This window comes from Cydia pomonella, chromosome 16 (genome assembly GCF_033807575.1).
Source record: "Cydia pomonella isolate Wapato2018A chromosome 16, ilCydPomo1, whole genome shotgun sequence".
NCBI classification, from domain to species: Eukaryota; Metazoa; Arthropoda; class Insecta; order Lepidoptera; family Tortricidae; genus Cydia; species Cydia pomonella.
Genome location: NC_084718.1, coordinates 13,977,271 through 13,995,057, shown reverse-complemented (window position 1 = coordinate 13,995,057; position 17,787 = coordinate 13,977,271). Strand labels below are relative to the sequence as shown.

At 37.3% G+C, this 17,787-nt stretch overlaps 1 protein-coding gene across 1 annotated transcript; it reads right to left on the bottom strand.

The window, feature by feature from the left end:
- Positions 1-3,344: 3,344 nt before the first annotated feature.
- Positions 3,345-17,425, bottom strand: LOC133526248 (U-Kazal-Dg21.2). Its single transcript, XM_061862788.1, has 5 exons — positions 17,318-17,425; positions 14,382-14,525; positions 5,966-6,116; positions 5,346-5,407; positions 3,345-3,529 (listed from the first exon to the last, which is right to left on the bottom strand). The coding sequence occupies exons 1-5, from the start codon at positions 17,382-17,384 to the stop codon at positions 3,450-3,452; spliced, it is 504 nt and encodes a 167-aa protein (XP_061718772.1). The 5' UTR covers positions 17,385-17,425; the 3' UTR covers positions 3,345-3,449.
- Positions 17,426-17,787: the final 362 nt, after the last annotated feature.

Below are 17,787 nucleotides of genomic sequence, written 5' to 3'. Positions count from 1 at the left end.
CGAATTGTTGTTAGTATCCGACTGAAATTTCAGTTTCGGTGGGTTCAGCATAAAAATCATGTTTCCGTTGAAAGAAAAACTGCCGAAACTTTTGGACTGCGTTGAAACTGTATTTTTCGGTAGTGTCCAACGGAAGTTTCAGTATCGGCAAGTTTTGGCATAACAATCATGTTTCAGTCAAACACCTAGTCAAGCACCTTCGGCTGTACTAGAGCAAAACCGAAACTTCGATTTCCGTTTCGGTAAAAGATCCGATTGCGATCAGACACCAATTCTTGTGACCCGCACTACGAACATAGTAGCATCTCTTCTAATAGGCACCCTCATAATAGCAACGCTTACAGTAAAGTAGACCTACACGTGCATTTAATCGTTCACCGCATCGTCTAGTGTATTGCTTAACAGCCATTTGGATAATTCCATGATACCAGTTGTGTTAAATACGTCTGTTTTTCAGACTGCGACCGATGGAATGGATCGTTGCTTTAAGATACAGCCGTAAAATTTTCGTAGAACACACTAAAAAAAGCTTATCTGTACCGGGATTTCTAGTTATTTCCTATTTTTTCGGTCCCTAATATTATTGTTTGCCATAATGAATGAATGATCCTTTGTCCTAATACTCATATACTCTATTTATTATTCTCTTAAGACCTTATAATAATATCCTAATATTTTTTGATATAATTACTAAATATCCTAGGTACTATATTATTCCCTAACAGCAACTTGCGTTGATAGTTATTTGTTCAACAACAGAGCAAAGTTTGATATTTCTTCGAGTGCTTAATTTGAGTCCCGTGCAAGCGAACTAATTTAGAATCTTACGCATAGGGACTCAAAAGCGCACAAGATGTACCTAAATAACTTTGATCTCGTGTAGTACACAAGAATTTTCACCTCAGCCTAATTTTGGAAGGTAAATATAAAACCTGAACAAATGTAATACTTCTTCATTACTATATCACTGATATTTAATTAAGGTATTCTAACAATTAAGTTTAATTACCACAATAAAACACTTGAACGAAACGAAAGAAATTTCAATAAAATAAATTAAAAATAAAGAACATCAATTGACAGTTCAATCGACAACTTTTTTGTAAAAAAAACTGTAATATACGATCCGGATTGCTGATATTGCTATTTGCAACTTGTCACTTGAATGTCGATTTTGCTCCCTGTTTTTAAGCAGCAAAGTCCCTTGTTCGAGTTGCTGAGGTGAAAAGATCATTTGTCCTAATATTCATGTGTGTTATAATGATCAAGTGTAACTTTTTTTTGGCAGCAGTTCGTTTTGTGGAGGTTGCAGTACTAACCGAACCTAATACAATTTTGACAATAAAATGTAGTTAATATTTGTGGGGAGCGCAATTCTAACTAAACCTAACCCACTTTTTTAGCAACAGTTGGTGCTCGTGGAAGCCGCAGGATTAGGATAATATGCTGATATGGCAAGTGGATTTAGGTTAAAAGTTTTCATGAAAATACATGTTTGGTCTAATACCATCTAATAAAGATTACTGGTAGTTATGGCAAGAACGTTTAGGCTAACCCTACTTGCTCTAAAGCAAGTGTCTTCAGGACAAAAGTTAGTATGGATTGCGAAGGAATCCCGCCTTTTTATTATGCTAGAATTATTTGTAATATTTATAATCCAAAAAAAGAGGAAGAGTATAGTTTTCTTCTTCTACTGTTACTGATAATATTGGTTCACCATATTATAAATCTTGTTTTCGTATGTTTAATATTAAGCGCATTAGCATGACTATCTCGTAGATTTTCAAGTGAAAAGTGAACCTCTTAAAACTCACAAGGATCGTGATTTAAATGTGGCGTTAGCGCTATCAATCTTGCTAGATTTGCGCGTCGGGCGGTAATCAGGAATAAGGCGCAACTTGAAACATGATCGCGAAAACCATTTATCAATGACTATTAGCTCCTTGCCGCAAGAATTTGTCATTTACTGTTTTTTACACAGTATCATTTATAAAGGTGATACATACAAGATTGCCCTCATTTCTATGTTCAACTTTTTCTACAGCAGGAACTCTGAAATCACAAAAATATCTTGGTCTGCTTAAATGTATTCAATTAATGTTTAAGTAATATGGAACACCTGATATTTTTGCGATTTCAGAGTTGCTCTCATATCAAAAGTTGCTCATAGTATTGAGTATAGTCGCGTATATGGTATCTTGTATCACCTAAAAAATTACACATCGTATAATACTGGCTTTCTAAGCTTTGAACTACCATCAGACCTTCTTTACTCAAAGGTGAAACATAGGCTTAGGCTAGCGGCCGAGCTTGCCGGGGATAAATTCGCTGTATTTTTTACATTTACATTAAGTACATTTATGGTATCGCATAAACCACAATTACATCCCCAGATATACCTTATCATATTGTAAGTAAAAAGTTTCAGAGTTGCTTAATTACGTTTTGTTATGGAAAACCGAGCTTGCTTGTAGACCCTTAAGTCCGGTTTTAGAGAATCACTTGAGAAAGTTAAAAGATAAATTAAAAAAATATCGAATGATACTCTGTTCAAATGTTGCGGGAAATTTTACCGCAAAATTGTGGATGTTACGAAACGCGATTGCTAAAGCTACAGTCAGCATCAAAAGTAGCGGTTCAGGGTGCTTAGCCAACGTGCGAATCGTCGCCGCTCCGTAGCGTAGCGTAGTCATCTCTCTCTATCAGTTTTCCATATAAATGCGACAGTGACAGTTGCGTTTTGTTCGCTACGGAGCGTAAACGTCAAAAGTGTAGATACTTTTCCCTTCCTTATTCTCTAATAACTTAACAAAAAGAGAAGTCTCCATATATGTATGTTTGACGACCGGTCTGGCCTAGTGGGTAGTGACCCTGCCTATAAAGCCGATGGTCCTGGGTTCAAATGCTGGTAAGGGCATTTATTCGTGTGATGAGCATGGATATTTGTTCCAGAGTCATGGGTGTTTTCTATGTATTTAAGTATTTATAAATATGTATATATTATATATATCGTTGCCTAAGTTCCCTCAACACAAGCCTTATTGAGCTTACTGTGGGACTTTGTAATAATGTTTTATAATATGTATTTTTTATTTATGTATAGAATTGTATAGATCAATTAGACTATGACAGATATTTTTCAACACGAACTATTCCTATTTGAAAAGTATTCCAGGGTGGCAGATACTTTTGGCGCGTTATTTAATTTGCTACACTTAATGCAGACTGTTAGGTTACATATCGAATAATATTTTAATAGATTTCGGATCACCTAGTTTAGATACACTCTGTGTTTTAGGCCTTTAACATATTTAAATTGTAATAGAGCTTTTTAAACGAGTACAGTGTGTTTCTCATTTTGTATTTAGGCTGTAAAAAACTTTAGTACCGGTCGGTACAATACTACATAATTCAATAACAATATCTGTAGTAAAGGGATGAAGAGATATTTAATTGGTTATAATCATATCTTTGAAAATGTTCCTGTGCATGTGACGTGGACAAAAAGATAACGGGACTTCCATGTAACCTGAAAGAGGGAAAACATACTCGTAAATTAAATGTGACACAATACTATATCGGACATACACATTTGTTAAAGGTTCAACTAGTGGGCGAAGCAATAGTTAAACCGACACTAGTCTGTCCATTATTCTACTTAAACTTCGATCGAGAATATTTTGCTTATAAATATTATATTACTTTTAACTATACCAGTTTCTGTTACATGTACCATTAGCCGTAAAAGTGCATGGCGACTTTATCAATGATTTCATTCATAATGCATGCAATTTCGCAGCTCACTGTACGTTAGAACATCGATCTGCTCTCTCACAGACCTGAAATTTAGTTAAATATTCAATTTGAAACGTGATTTCTCGGTAACTCCAGATACATTTTTGGTGACGCCAGTGACGCAAAACCTACCTTTACTCGAAGCGCTTCGTCGTTTTTTTGAACCCTCATTACTTGGGTTTAGATTATATACCAGATAAACAAAATTCTCGGGATATCATTTCAATAGTGGACTTATTAAGCATAAAAAAAATCACTTATACTTTAGATTTTATTAATATCTATCCCGATTTCATCACTGACTCATACACTCACTGATGATCATCAAAACCCTTAGGCTACTTCCCGAAGTCCTAGGAAGCTGAAATTTGGTATGTAGGATAGTATTAATACACATACAAAAAAAAACTTGAAACTGGAATTTTGTATGAGGAATTAACAACCGCTGAACCAATTTAGTTGAAATTTGGTATGGAAATAGTTTTCAACCCCAAAATCACCCCGTAAGGGTGAAAAGGGTGTTAGGGGAGAAAAGGGGTGGAAGTTTTTATGGGGAATCATTACAAAAGCAGATTGTATAAAAGATTCCCCCAAATACGTATTTCAGGATTTTTATTTATTTAAATCACCCCCTTTTAAATTTGAGGATGGAAGATTGTCATAAGCAACTTAGAAAAAGAAGTGAAATCCCATCAAAAACATTTTCTTGCAAAATGTTGCCAAGACGAAGCTGTAAGTTTCGCACTGTCAATAAGTTATCAGATCTTTTGTAGAGCCAAGCTTCTAACTCTACAAACCCTAACTTCACAAACTTTACACATTAGTCAAATTATGTGGCTTGACCGTTTCGCTACTATAAAAAGTATTGTATAAGTAATAAAAAATAATAAATAGTGAATACATTTTTCACCTTACATGACGGTAGCATGTTTCAAGTACCTTCTATAAAAACAGTAAGTTGACAAAGTGCAAATCTGGGAGCATAGTAGAGCTAAGTATTATGGTCTCCATAGATATCATCTAAATTCGAGTTAATTAAATATTTAAAAAAGCGGCCAAGTGCGAGTCGGACTCGCCCATAAAGGGTTCCTTTATGACGAATTAAAAAAAAACTACTTACTAGATCTCGTTCAACATTTTACCACTTTGGACACACATTTTACCACTAGAAGTGTCTCTCGCGCAAACTATTCATTTTAGAAAAAAATGATATTAGAAACCTCTATATCATTTTTGAAGACCTATCCATAGATACCCCACACGTATGGGTTTGATGAAAAAAGATTTTTTGAGTTTCAGTTCTAAGTATGGGGAACCCCCAAAATTTATTGTTTTTTTTCTATTTTTGTGTGAACATCTTAATGCGGTTAATAGAATACATCCACTTACTAAGTTTGAACAGTACAGCTCTTATAGTTTCGGAAAAAAGTGGCTGTGACAGAATCGGACAGACAGACGGACACGACGAATCTAAAAGGGTTCCGTTTTTTGCCATTTGGCTACGGAACCCTAAAAAGGCTTGTTTAATACATTTTATTTTAGTAAATTACCAGAAAACTCGTCTTGTCCCCGGCAGTTGATCATGTCCAACTGGCAGCCATTACTAAATGACCTGTGTGAAAAAAGAAGAGAAAATGATTTAAGGTACACATTTCAAAGAAGGCCTCATCTGGAGACATGTATCACGGTTATTTTTGAGTCTCAAGTAAGTACTTAAAAAGTGTATCAAACGTATTAAGCATATAATAAAATATAAACGTTTCCGCTTCTCCATACAATATAAACGTAGTCCCCATTTTTCCCCTGGATATTAACATTATACTTTTTTTTTTGCGGAAAGAAAAATTGTCTGTTTTATTTATTTAAAATGTAACAGCAGAATTGTACAAAAATATTACCTAATTGATGCAATTTGATGTTTATGTTCCCATAAAAATCTGTCTAAAGTAAAAACACGTTTACCCTATGGTACTAATTTTCCGTATCACCTTGGTTAAAACGCGTTTTCACTAGTTAAAACTACATTTCGCAAAGTGCCTTGGTGAAAACTAGTTTTCTCTAATTACTTTCAGTTATATTTTAACATAACATAAAATATTATAGTATATTCGCCGTGTCCCTTAAAACTATCAAATCGGTGGAAACGAGATCTAAGGACGAAGATACCTACCTATATTCATAGGCCCGCGTCTTGGACATGCCGCACACAGGCCGGTAATGTTGTGGACAGAACACTGGACAAGATTGATCCATGTAGTGTCTGCGTTGGATCATTCTACGTTCATTCTTGATACAATACATTATTGGAGTTGTAACTAGTTCTGAAAAAAAGATACTTGTTTTATATGACATAAACTAGGCTAGAGTATTCTGAACAAAAGTATCTTTTATATCCCTAAAATAGCAGTTGGGTTAATTATTTGAAAACACGTAACAATTGCCTGTCGCAATGTCTTTCTTTCAGTTTCGTTCAGGACCCTGACTCAAACAAAATTTCAAGTCCCTAATTTAAAATAAAAATTATACCACATACAAAATATCAAAACCGCTTTCTCTGGTGTCATTGCTTCTATGGTTTCATTGTCTGTCATTTCAAGCGGGAATTTCGGTATTGATCGGAATATGAAGCACTTGCTAATAGGGTGTTTCACAATTGCCTTTATTTTACGAGTCTCATATTAAAAAAGATATATTCAAACACTTTCTTCAAGGAAGAGCTAGACAAACTAGTATATATAGAATAAAAAGACATTATGAAGAAACGGTTGAGATTAGTTTTAAGAAGGTTCTGGGAAGAAATAGGACAATCACGCTACCTCGAATCATTAACCGAGTTATATCGATTTTTAATAAGACTCCGTTAACGTCCGTCAGAGTGGCAGCGGATAAATTAAAAGTATCAAAGCTGTCTGTCGCCAGAATGAAAAAGGAACGATCTAGGTCTCAAAACAGATATGAACCAAATTACTTCCAGACATATAAAGGACCAAGAGAAACGTGCAAAAGAGAGAGACGAAAAGTTTATAAAAGTTAACTGGAAAAAGTACTCGGCGTTTATTGACGTTTGTTGAACCAAATGTTCCGGCGAACCCCAATGATGTTCATGAAGGCAATATTTCCATACAATTATTCATTAATTTCCATTTAGTCATATAGATGTGACATAGAACCATAAAATTGTATCAAAAGCCAATTTTTTGACAAAACATTTGGTATGGCCAAAGGCGCGGCTGCAAAATCGTGAAAAGCTGTAAGGTGAAGGGCCGCGAACAATTTAAGAAAAAAATATTTTTAAGAGGTTGTGGGCGCAAAAGCGATATCAATCTAATAATTTAATTAATTTTCTTGCAACTTACAACCAAAATTATAACTTTTATCGTTTACCTGATATTACATTTTATGGAAATAAATTTGTCTCTTTATTTCTGGGACATCCCATTATTTCTTGCACAAATTATACCTGATGAGTATTTTCAGGGTTACAGTCATGGTGGTGATAGCACCAACGCATCATCTTAGGCCCTGCTGGACGCACGGAGCAGAACCGGTCGTCCACCGGCCGCCGCGCCCGCGCCCGCGCCCCGCGCACCGCGCACCGCGCGCGAGATTCTCCCACCAACCGCGACACACGAAACACGACGGCTCGCGTCCGTCCCGCTCGCGGTTATGCTGTACGCGCCGCGCTCTGGTTTTATTGTAACGGTCGATTTATAGTTTTAATATATTTTTACATAAGTTATACAGTCCGCTTATTTCTCTCCAGTAGCTAGACCAACATATGGTCCTTAAACGCCGTAGTAAATGACAGTGGACCGTTACAAGCGCGATTTAAAATAAAACCGTTAATATCGTATCCGTCGTTCTACGATTGATCACCTCATTACGACGGTTCTACGAGTGGAGGTCGCAGCACATCGTGAGAAGCACATCTACATTCGCCCGTCTTCAGTTGCTTTCGAGATTGCTACATAAAACTGAGGTCTTCGCCGTTATTATCATAACTCCAAAGTGCACGGCCCCTACAGAGCAGCAGTATCTTCGAACTACGTACAACAACAGAAGCAACACCGGGTGAACAACAAACATCATAAATACAAGTGCAAGAAGTTCATATAATAAAAACCACAAACAGAATAATCATCGGGATTGGAGCTCACTACCTACCGGCCTACGATTACGGATAGCATAACTGTGAGATCATTCCAATATTCCCCTTATTTTAGTTTGCATTCCCATAAAAAGTAAAGTAGTTTTAAAATCATTTCATTAAAATTACTTACGATCAAAACAAACCATTAAAAGTGCTTCGATCTTAATTGCATGTTAAAGTTGTCTTGTTCAGTCTTACAAAGCTTTATTTTTAACTTCCATTATTATTATCGTCATTTTTGCAAAGTAATTTAGTCATAAATAAAAGTTAAAATCGTAATTATTTTTCATAATAAAAAGTGGGTTGGTCGAGAAAAGCATTTTACGATACGATTTCTTAATAGCAATATCACAAGTAGCTTATTCCACGAAATTTCAACGCCTGCAAAAAAGCTTAGAGCAAAGTTGAGGATAGTGTTGCTATTTTTTTCATCAGTTAACATAGTTATTACGTAGAACACTTAGTACTTAATTCTATTTCACTTTTTCTATTTTTTCACTGCATAATGGCTACAGAAACACGCTGCAAAGAATTAATTAAGAAGCGTGGTACAGTTAAAGCTAAGCTTACGCAATTTACTGCATATTTAGCTACAGCAAAATCTTGTGCTCAGTTGAGTGACCCACAATTGGTCGAACTAGACCTACGCATAACCAAAATAGATGCTTTATATGAGTCATATGACACGTTTCAGAGCGAGTTGGAGCAGCTAGTGGAGGACCCGAGCGAGCTGTATACCGATCGAGAGCAGTTTGAAGGGACTTATTACCACGAGCTCGCGACCGCACGAGAACTATTGGAGCGACATCGTAGTCAGCGCGCTAAGGAGTACGCTAGCGCCAGGTCTGAGGTAGGTTCCGATGAGTGCCCAACTGTCATATCATGCAGACAAAGCAACGTACGTTTGCCAAAAATAAATCTACCGCATTTTAGCGGCGGCTGTCAAAATTGGTTGGAATTTAAAGATATTTATGTCTCATTAATTCATACGGAGAAAAGCATAGATGATATCAATAAATTCCATTATCTTCGTGCTTCTCTTCACGGAAGTGCGGCCATAGTGATCCGTAGCTTAGATTTTAGGGCAGAAAATTATAATGCAGCATGGAAATTGCTATGCGACAGGTACGACAACAAACAATTATTGGTAAATAATCATGTTCAAGCTCTGTTTAACATAGACCCGATTCACCGCGAGTCTTGTCATGGTCTCCGACAAATAGTCGACACTGCAAATAAAAATCTTAGAGCACTGGCTACCCTTGATCAGCCAGTCGATCATTGGGATACCTTAGTCATTCATATAATGTCGTCAAAGTTAGACAACATTACTAGTAGAAAATGGGAGGAGCATAGGAACTCATTGTCAGAACCTCCTTCACTTGACAATTTTCTGACATTTTTGAGTAACAGGTGTAATCTTCTTGAAACATTAGAAGAATCCAAAAATAATAAGTCGAAGGCTGAGCAGTCAGTCAGTAAACCGAAAAGTTTTGTAGCCTCTTCAAGTCAACATGACAGTGCAAAAAATCATCTTAAACCCTGTCCTTTGTGTAACAAGACCCACTATATCTTTAATTGTGACACCTTCAGAGCCTTGCCGGTTGACCAACGTTGGAATAAGGCCAAGGAGTATAAAGTGTGCCTTAATTGTCTGCGCCCGGGACATCATGAGTCGAAATGCAGTCTTAGTCATTGTAAATATTGTAAGGTCAGACACAATACGTTGTTGCACACTCATAATGACACAAATACCCCTACAGAACACGTAGCATTGTCGGCAACCAATCACGTCATGGGTAATGTATCGCCACATGTATTTCTTTCCACAGCTCAGGTGAAGGTCAGTGACAGCAAGGGTCAGTTGCACACAGTGAGAATCATGCTGGATAATGGCAGCACAGCAAATTACATTTCGCAGAGTTTGACGAGTAGACTATCATTGCCGACACGCTCTATTATTTCTAATACGTCTGGTTTAAACGAACAAGAGTCAAAAAGTGTACAGGCTTGCTCTCTTCATATGGAGTCTCGCGATGGAACGTTTAAGACAGACATTGAATGTTATATATTGCCAAAGGTCACACGACCCATTCCTGACCAGTTTTTAAACGTGAATGAAATACCTATTCCTTCAGGACTTTGTTTAGCTGACCCCTTTTATTATGAACCGTCTTCAATTAATCTTCTTGTCGGTGCCCAAATCTTTTGGGCTATACTTGGTTCAGGGCGTATAGATCTTGGAAAACAAAATCCACTCCTTGTTGAAACTAAACTTGGCTGGCTTGTCGTAGGAGCTTTGTATCAGCCAAGCCTTAATAAACCTCATAATCCTGTTTGTTTCTTTCTTAATGATCAGCAAACGGGCATAGATCTTTCTCCATTTTGGGAGCTTGACACAATACCTTCAAAACATAATCTCACCGTAGACGAAAATACATGTGAGCAAATCTTTACCACTACAACAAAACGTGATGAAGAGGGACGCTTTGTGGTCACTATGCCATTGAAGGAGTCACCAGACGTATTGGGAAGCTCGTTCGAACTGGCTAGACGCAGGTTCCTTTCCTTAGAGCGAAAGTTTGATAGGGACCCTTTGTTTAGAGAGCGGTACGTTGACTTCATTACTGAATATGAAACGTTAGGCCACATGAGCGAAAGTTTTCATGACACTTCGCGACAGTCATATTTTCTACCACATCATGGAATTCTAAGGGATTCTAGCAGCACTACCAAGCTGCGGGCGGTTTTTGACGCGTCTGCTGCCACCACGTCTGGAAAGTCCCTAAACGACATCCAGCTAGTAGGTCCTAGGATTCAAGATGACTTATTCTCTATACTACTTAGATTCCGTCAACATAAGTTTGTGGTGTCTGCAGACATAGAAAAAATGTACCGACAAATTTTAGTTGACGAGGAACAACGGTCTCTTCAAAAGATTCTCTGGCGGGCTAACCCCTCGCAACCTATAAAAATTTACACACTTAATACTGTGACTTATGGTACAGCGTCGGCTCCTTACCTTAGCACACGCTGTCTTCTCCAGTTGGCACAGGATTCTCTAGACAAGCAAACTCAAGATGCAATATCAAAAGACTTTTACGTAGATGACTTCCTGTCAGGGTCACACTCAATTGCTGATACCGTGTCTCTGTGTCAAAGGGTCACAGACACTCTTCGCTCAGCAAAATTCAATCTTCGAAAGTGGCAATCTAATAGCGAACAAATTCTAAAGCAAATCAAAAATGAACCTTCTCTTAATCATACCGTAAACTTAAGCGAAAAAGAATTATCAAAAACACTTGGCATTAGCTGGCATTGTACTCAAGATACTTTAACCTTTCAAATAAACATTTCAGTTCCCTCCGTAGTTACCAAACGCACTATATTGTCAGCCATAGCACAGATATTCGATCCTCTTGGTTTAGTTACACCTTGCATTGTAGAAGCCAAAATTTTAATGCAAAAATTGTGGATAGACAAAATGGATTGGGATCAGCCTCTTTCAGGCAGCTTACTTATATCATGGAACAATTTTGCAAAAACATTACCTAACCTAAATAATGTAAATATACCAAGATGGATATTATGTGAATCATTTGCTTCTATTGAGTTTCATATTTTTACTGATGCCTCAGAAAAGGCATATGGAGCGTGCCTTTATGTCCGCTCCGTGGCCGGGGATGGCTCTGTGTGTGTGCGTCTTCTGGCCTCCAAGAGCAAAATTGCACCAATTAAGGCCACGACTATCCCTCGCCTTGAACTTTGTGCAGCATTGTTAGGAACAAGACTGTGTACTAAAGTCCTGGAGTCACTGACCTTGAAACCAGAACGTTGCATATTTTGGTGCGACTCCATGATTGTCCTTGGATGGTTAAAATCTTCTCCAGCTCTTCTAAGGCCGTTCGTAAAAAACCGTATCTCCGAGATACAAGATAGCTTTCAACAGGAATGTTGGCGTTACGTTCCTTCTAAAGAAAATTCAGCTGATCTCGTGTCTCGGGGTCTTGATGCGGATCTTATACAAACCTCGTCTTTATGGTGGTCCGGGCCGTCTTTTTTAGCGTCAGATTCTTCACATTGGCCAACTGCACCTGGCTCTGAAAGTGAAATCTCATTACCAGAGATCATAACACATAAATCATTCGTCATTACTTCATCCAATTCAAATGATGCCAATGCTATTCAAACTTTAATTAATAATCGCTCAGATTATGCAAAGATTCAGCGGGTAATTGCCTACATTAAAAGATTCACTTACAATTGTCAGAATGCTAGTAATAAGAAACAGGGTTACCTTACCGCGTCTGAATTATCTGCTGCATCGACTCTGATCCTTCGCATATCTCAACAAACTGCCTTTCCTGAAGATTATGAATTGCTCAAATCAGGAAAGGAATTACCAAAACAAAGCAGACTTAAATCATTGTCCCCATTTTACGACTCTGGTCTTATCAGAGTTGGCGGTCGACTACTTAATTCCTTCTACGATTACGGTGTTAAGCACCCCATAATTGTTTGTTGTAAACAACCTATAATAAGGCTTCTAGTTAGGATGTTGCACCTCCGCGCTCTCCATGCAGGTCCTCAGTTACTTATGTCAGTTTTACGTCAAAATTACTGGCCTCTTGGGGGACGCAACTTAGTAAAGCATACAGTTCAACAATGTATCCGTTGCATTAGGCTCAAGGCAGAAACGATCCAACCTGTAATGGGTAACTTACCAAAGGAGCGGTTACATCTTGAATTTCCATTTATTGAAACAGGCACTGATTATGCCGGACCTATTTTGATAGCCGATCGCAAGGGTAGAGGCTGCAGACTTGTGAAAGCTTATATTTGTATTTTCGTTTGCTTAGCAACACGGGACTTCATTTGGAGCTTGTCTCTGATCTTACTAAAGAAGCTTTTATTGCAGCGCTCGATCGGTTTATAGCTCGTCGAGGGAAGCCGAGAACCATATTCTCGGACAATGGTACTACCTTTGTTGGCGCTGCCAACGAGCTCGCTAACGTGCTGAACCAAGATTTAGCCAAGGATAGGGCTGCTGAAGGTATTAACTTCTCTTTTATTCCCGCGTACACTCCTCATTTTGGCGGCTTATGGGAGTCTGCTGTTAAATCGGTGAAGCATCATTTACGTAGAGTGTTAGGCCTTACGCATCTCACCTTTGAAGAGATGGCGACATGCCTTAGTCAGGTCGAAGCAATTTTAAATTCACGACCTCTTACCCCCCTTTCCGACGACCCCTCTGACCTTACACCCCTTACTCCGTCACACTTTCTTATTGGGAGATCTCTTACGGCCGTACCACATCGTCAAGTCTCCAGCCAGAACATCTCAAGTCTCCAAAGGTTCCAGCGGATAGAAGTTCTCAAACAGCACTTTTGGAATCGTTTCTCAAGCGAGTACATCTTCAGTCTTCAACAGAGGACAAAATGGCGCAGTTCAAGAGGAAGGCTTGAAGTTGGCACTATGGTAGTAGTGAAGGAGAACAACCAACCGCCTCTTATGTGGTTAATGGGCCGTATCGTCAACGTGCTACCTGGAAAGGATGGAGTGGCCAGAGTAGCAGACATCAAGACCAAGAAGGGAATCATACGTCGAGCCTTTAACACAATATGCCCTCTCCCGATCTACAGTCTTGAAGACAATGAGTCTTCAACGCCGGGAGTATATGGTGGTGATAGCACCAACGCATCATCTTAGGCCCTGCTGGACGCACGGAGCAGAACCGGTCGTCCACCGGCCGCCGCGCCCGCGCCCGCGCCCCGCGCACCGCGCACCGCGCGCGAGATTCTCCCACCAACCGCGACACACGAAACACGACGGCTCGCGTCCGTCCCGCTCGCGGTTATGCTGTACGCGCCGCGCTCTGGTTTTATTGTAACGGTCGATTTATAGTTTTAATATATTTTTACATAAGTTATACAGTCCGCTTATTTCTCTCCAGTAGCTAGACCAACAGTCAGGATATAGGTAAACGCATATAAGTAGATAGATAATAGTATTTTCTTACATTCAAAGAAGCGTAGTTTGCGACAATTTTGGCTAAACCCTGCCAAAATGTCTGCATGGCTCCATTAATATTCAGTGCACGATTAAAATTCGGGTTTTCATTAAACTTTCTTCATTTACGGAAATGTGAGGGTTTTTAGGTTAATGTCGTGGTTGAAAACCCAAACCAGTCGCTTTTAATATTATTATAATTCGTGTACTATCAAATATTTGTTGATTAATACTAATGATTCAGCTCATGATACAAATATAGTGAAAGTAACAAGTTTATATTTGAACATCTTGTAAAGTAGTACCAACGTTTTTGTTAGCATCTTTAAAAGTGATGTAAATATTGAGATGCAAATGTAACACCAAAAACCCTCGTATTTTCCACTAAAACCCAGCATTGGAAAATACTCGTCGTCAGAATACATACCAACTTTTTCGCAAGCAATATAGCGTTGCATTGCACACTTGCCGGGGAACATTTTGTAGGCTTTCCCGAGCGCGTTAAAGCCGCAAACTACTTCCTTTTCTGCCGGGCATTTGGTGTCGCACGTAACGCCGAGCGATGGTTTTACTGTAACATGAAGCATAATGGGTAGCTTACGGGGATTTTGATGATTTATCTGTTTCTGTTGGTTGAGAGCTTGAAACATCGGTGTGATTTTTAGGGTTCCGTACCTCGAAAGGAAAAAACGGAACTGTCTGTCTGTCTGTCAAGACCCTTTTTCTCAGGACGCGTGGAGGTATCAAACTTCTAAGCCAACGCAATCAAAAGACACAGCCGTTTATGCCGCAAATGTCCTCAAATTTTCGACACTCGCAAGGGAATTAAGTCCGACTCGCACTTGGCCGGTTTTTTATTTATATTAATGCGCTTAATTTAAATTTACATTTGAGTTTCAGATAAGACATTATTGAAGAACACGAAGTATGGGTGCCTGATAGTGTATGTTATTATTTTATTAGGAGCATAGGTTATTTTAGCATCGCTTATAGAGTTTTATAAGCATCTCTAATACTAGGCAAGCCTGATTTCGGTGCTGTTCCTAGCATTTTAGCTACAAGTTATTTATTTAGTCACCTGCACTAATTTACGGAGTGAATACATAAGAGTCATACTAGGTAACTGTTACTATGGGACCAAGCCCGAAATCACGAAACAATATTGGTTGTATACTTATTTTGGCTGTCTGACACTGACATTTTCTATGGAAGATTTTTTTTTCGCGATTTCGGGATCGGTCCCATAGTAAATGTTGCTCAATATAACCTATATATTCAGCCCGTAAATTATTGCAGGTAACTAAATAAACACCCTGTATAGTCGGAGTAACGTAAGAATTGATTTCTGACATTAATGTATTGATGACTTTCAATCAAACGGTAGGTATTGGCTTCAATTATATAAGGGTACCTAATTCATAACTGTCAAAAATCAATTCTTCAACAATACTGATTCGCACCTGTTGTAATGTATCCTCAAAGCATTGAGTAAAAATAAGCCGTAAGTTAACCCAAATAGAACGAGCCATACGCTAAGGAGAAACTTCGTGACTATCAAACAGCGGTCTTGTTCGTAAGAATCGGAAGTGAACTCTCTGTTCCATCAGTGGCGAAACATTAAATCCATGTAATTTGAATGGTAGTAAAAGTAAATTTTGAAGAGGTTAGTCCAATTCCAAAAGTTTAAGGCCTTTATCTAAAGTTTGAGACAATCGATTATTCCATAAGCAACGAGCATTATGTATGCAACAATAAAAGGAGGTTAAACCCTCTCAAAGGACTACTTATAGATTAAAGATAAAAATAAAGTATAATACTTAAAAATATTATAAAAAAACTTTTATTTTAACATTAAGATTTAAAATATTCTAAGCTGATTAGATTAATCAAAGCTAACTTATTAAGAGTAAATCTGAACTTGATGTTTCAAAGTCGTAAAATATTTTTCATTTTATTCTAAGATGTCTAAGAAAGTCGTCTGTAAATTGAATTATTGCAACATTTTTCAATAATTTATTCGCAGATACCTATGACTGGTATACTTTTCATTATGATATTATAAAGGTTTGTTTTATATAAGTTCGAACTAGATTTTTGAATGTTCAGAGTAACATTTATTAATAATGTTACTTAATTAATTTTCTGGGAGAATAAATAATGTATCGAGTACAGTTTTGCAAGTACGAGTATATATTAAATGACATATGTTTGTGTCATATTAGCCTGATGCTCATCATGTCATTAGCTCTTGTTTACATACATATTTGGTTTTATATGCTTACTGTACATACATTTACAATTTATTAGATAATGGACAGTGACCAAAAGAGGCGTTCAGTTTAGAGAAAAAATATTGATATGAAATTGAAAATGCACTTAGCGTGCGAGCGCGAGCGCAATGCTCGGTGAGTACCTTATCATTTATATCGATATCAAATCAATATAATATCAAGCCTGCTCTAGAGTGACATAGCCCACTTTACTGTATAGTAACTTGACCACAAAGCGTGACCGGGAAGCATTGCAGCGGATTTATTTGCCGGCTAAGACAACAATGCGTATCATATTGTGCTATGCAAAATATTCAATAGGTGCCCTGGAAGCCAAATAGAACTCTAAGTGTTTTATCTGTTTTTTTTTTTTGCTTTCATATTTGTGTATTATGCTAGCACTAGTGTAAGCTCGAGAAAAAATTACAAGTCAAAATTCATAAAGACAGTATTTTAAATATTCGAATAGGCCCTCTGGCTTACGTTAGTAAGGTTAGTGGTCTCTTTTAACTGACATTTGTGTACAATAGGCATGTTAACTGCATTTAAAATAAATGATTTCACACCATGAATGACATAAAGCACCAGAACATTAATTCAGAAGTGTGGACAGAAATTAATTTTAGACACAATTTCTATTTTATAAATCGTATAGAACTTGAAGAGTAGGTAAATTGATCGTGACGTCTTTTGCTAGTACTTCATATAAATTCCATAGTGGCAAATCGTTTCGATAGTTCGTATAATTTTTAAGAAAATAAACCGACTTTGATGAGGGAGACCGGTGAAAGAAAGATTATTGTTGATTTTGATCCCTTTTTAGATAAAAAACAACTGCCTGATTTTTTTTTATTTTTCTATATTTTTAAATGATTTATTAATGCATATGGGGAGGGTTGCATTCTTAACTAAAACATTTTTTTTTACAACGAAACATTTTTAAGCTAACAATTGAAACTAAAACTAGAAATTTAACTACCTATAGGAGGAAATTTTGCAGATAATACTTTTTATTTTAGTTAAACGTAGTTTTAATTTTTAATGATGATGTTTTGTAAAAAACAAGACAACAAAATTTGCAGCAAAAACTTACCCAGAAATACAATGGTTAAAGCAAGACTCAAAGTTATCATTGTAACAGTACAATCCAGAAATCTCATCAGAAGTGAAACCCGATAACAGCAGCTGAGAGATTAACGACCCTTTTCTAATTAAAATAAACTTGTTTGAAAATTGATTTATTTAAGTGGCTACATCGAAGCTAAGCCACTTTTCTGTTAACAATTTAAGAAAATAATATAAATTTTAACAACTGGACTGATTACAAAAATATATCTTCAATACTTTGAAAATAGTACTATATATTTTTTACTGTAGATACCAGCATTTTGTTAAATACTACTACTACACTTACTATACTTCTTACTATACTTGTTGTCTGGGTTGAAAGTAGTCACTCAGTTAAGTTAAGCTACCGCTGATAAGTAAGTTAAGATCTGACATAACTCCTTAACTCCTACTGCAAGGCTGCAGAGAAATACGAGTAAAGTTTATATATCTAGT

Excerpts from the sequence above, each read along its gene's own strand:
- LOC133526248 (XM_061862788.1), bottom strand. The coding sequence starts at position 17,384 with ATGAGATTTCTGGATTGTACTGTTACAATGATAACTTTGAGTCTTGCT. Across the intron at positions 14,526-17,317 it reads TTTAACCATTGTATTTCTGG|TAAAACCATCGCTCGGCGTT; the intron begins GTAAGTTTTTGC and ends TTCATGTTACAG. Across the intron at positions 5,408-5,965 it reads ACGCGGGCCTATGAATATAG|GTCATTTAGTAATGGCTGCC; the intron begins GTAGGTATCTTC and ends TTTTTCACACAG.